Below are 1,749 nucleotides of genomic sequence, written 5' to 3'. Positions count from 1 at the left end.
CCTGGAAGCCTCTGGGCAGAATATTCAATGATTAAATCCACCGTTTTTCTTTATGATGGCATTGATATTTCCAAGTTTTCAACTTTGATCGCGTATTTGAAGAGAAAAAATGTTGGCTATAGGCCTAAGAAAGCGAGCATTTTTACACGGGAGCAATTTGAAAAATTTCTGATGGAAGCACCAGATGAAGAATTTCTAGTTCACAAGGTAATATAAAGTAGATTTTTCCGAAAAAATATTGTGCAATACTAGTAATACTACTAATGTATGCGATTCTGCAGGAGTTTCTGTTAGAAGTGAAAGCACAGCCCAAACAATTGGGATTTCATTAAATAATTTAACAAATTGTACCATAAGTTTCAATATTAATAAATAATTCGTTAGTTTTCTTTATTCTTTCAAAAAATAAATTAAAATTAAGAGATTTCTTAACTCGACGGTAAGTGAATTACTTACCGTCGAGTTGGAGTACTTACCGTCGGGTTGGATTACTTACTGTCGAGTTGCTAATAAATGTCACCTACTGACGTAAAATCTGTCACGGTAAACAGTCAAAAATGATCAATCGTGCAAAAATAATATTAATAGCTGTCATTGCTTTTGTCAAATTTGTAGTTATAAAAATTTTACTTTAAATTTGTATCAAAATAAGAACGCAAAATGAGTAGTGATGACAATAATAAAGTCAAGGGACACATATCAAAATGCAAAATAATTCAGAAAACCAAGGAAGAAATTTTGAAAACAAACCCCAAAAACAGCAAAGAACAATTTTTGGCCAAACATGAAGAGTGTTTATCAAATACTATTAATAAACAAATAGAAGTATGTAACCAACTTTCAAAGTCCCCCGACCAAAATAAAACAATTCAAGAAAATAAAAAGATTTGTCCAGTAGTTACATCCGGTAAGAAATTTTCAGTAAGGCAACCCCAACTGCCTGACGTTATAACATCGGATCACCTGCTTGGATTTATTGAATTTCCAAATTTGGGACCGAAACATGCGAAAATTTTTGCTAGTTTCCTGCCTAGCATTGGCTTATTCACTTTGGCTGCAACTCTTTGCACCGTGTATGTTTGTGAATGGAAAGACGTTTTACAATTTTTACCCTATTACAGCGGAAAATATAAAACTGATGAAGAATAACTTACTGAATTACTTGAAAATAAATGATATAGTGCAATATTGTGACTATTCTGGTATTTTGGTTGAATATAATATAAAAAATTAATATAATTGGCCTTCATATATGGTGTATATTATATCGTTATTATTTTTCCAAATAGGGGAGCAAGGGACTAGTTGTAACAATTTTCATAAAATCAAATATATCTTGACAGCTATTTTCCCAATTATCACTAATTAAAAACTAAACGCTAGTTTAACTCTTTCTGAATAAAATTGAACTGAAGAAAAGTTAAGAAGACTGTTATTTTTTAATCAACTAGTAATTTACCAAAAAAGTGCATTGTTACAACTTACCCCGCGCTTGGGGCTAGTTGTAACATCTATTGGGGCAGGTTGTAACATTACGAAAATTCGAATTTTTTGGAATATTTCGAAGAAAATACCAACGTTGGTCCTGTTGAAAGATGTTGCTCGACTTAATAAGGTGGTTTCTGATGTTCTTAACCTTTAACTACCCGCGCATCAAGTTATGACATAACTACACGCGTGGCGTACTTTATACGCCACTAGAAAATACACAATAACAGCGGATTTGTTTAATTTTTTTTTGAAAAAATA

The 1,749-nt window shown here is 31.9% G+C and overlaps 1 protein-coding gene across 1 annotated transcript; it reads left to right on the top strand.

Annotated features, from left to right (window-relative positions):
* Positions 1-565: 565 nt before the first annotated feature.
* Positions 566-1,251, top strand: LOC114330949 (uncharacterized). The gene has a single exon (XM_028280400.2). It carries the CDS (start codon positions 661-663, stop codon positions 1,147-1,149), a length of 489 nt encoding a protein of 162 aa, XP_028136201.1. The 5' UTR covers positions 566-660; the 3' UTR covers positions 1,150-1,251.
* The last annotated feature ends 498 nt before the right edge of the window (positions 1,252-1,749 follow it).

This window comes from Diabrotica virgifera, chromosome 7 (assembly GCF_917563875.1).
Source record: "Diabrotica virgifera virgifera chromosome 7, PGI_DIABVI_V3a".
Taxonomy (NCBI): Eukaryota; Metazoa; Arthropoda; class Insecta; order Coleoptera; family Chrysomelidae; genus Diabrotica; species Diabrotica virgifera.
Note: the sequence above shows the minus strand (reverse complement) of the source record. Positions and strands in the feature narration are given on the sequence as shown.

Excerpts from the sequence above, each read along its gene's own strand:
- LOC114330949 (XM_028280400.2), top strand. The coding sequence starts at position 661 with ATGAGTAGTGATGACAATAATAAAGTCAAGGGACACATATCAAAATGC.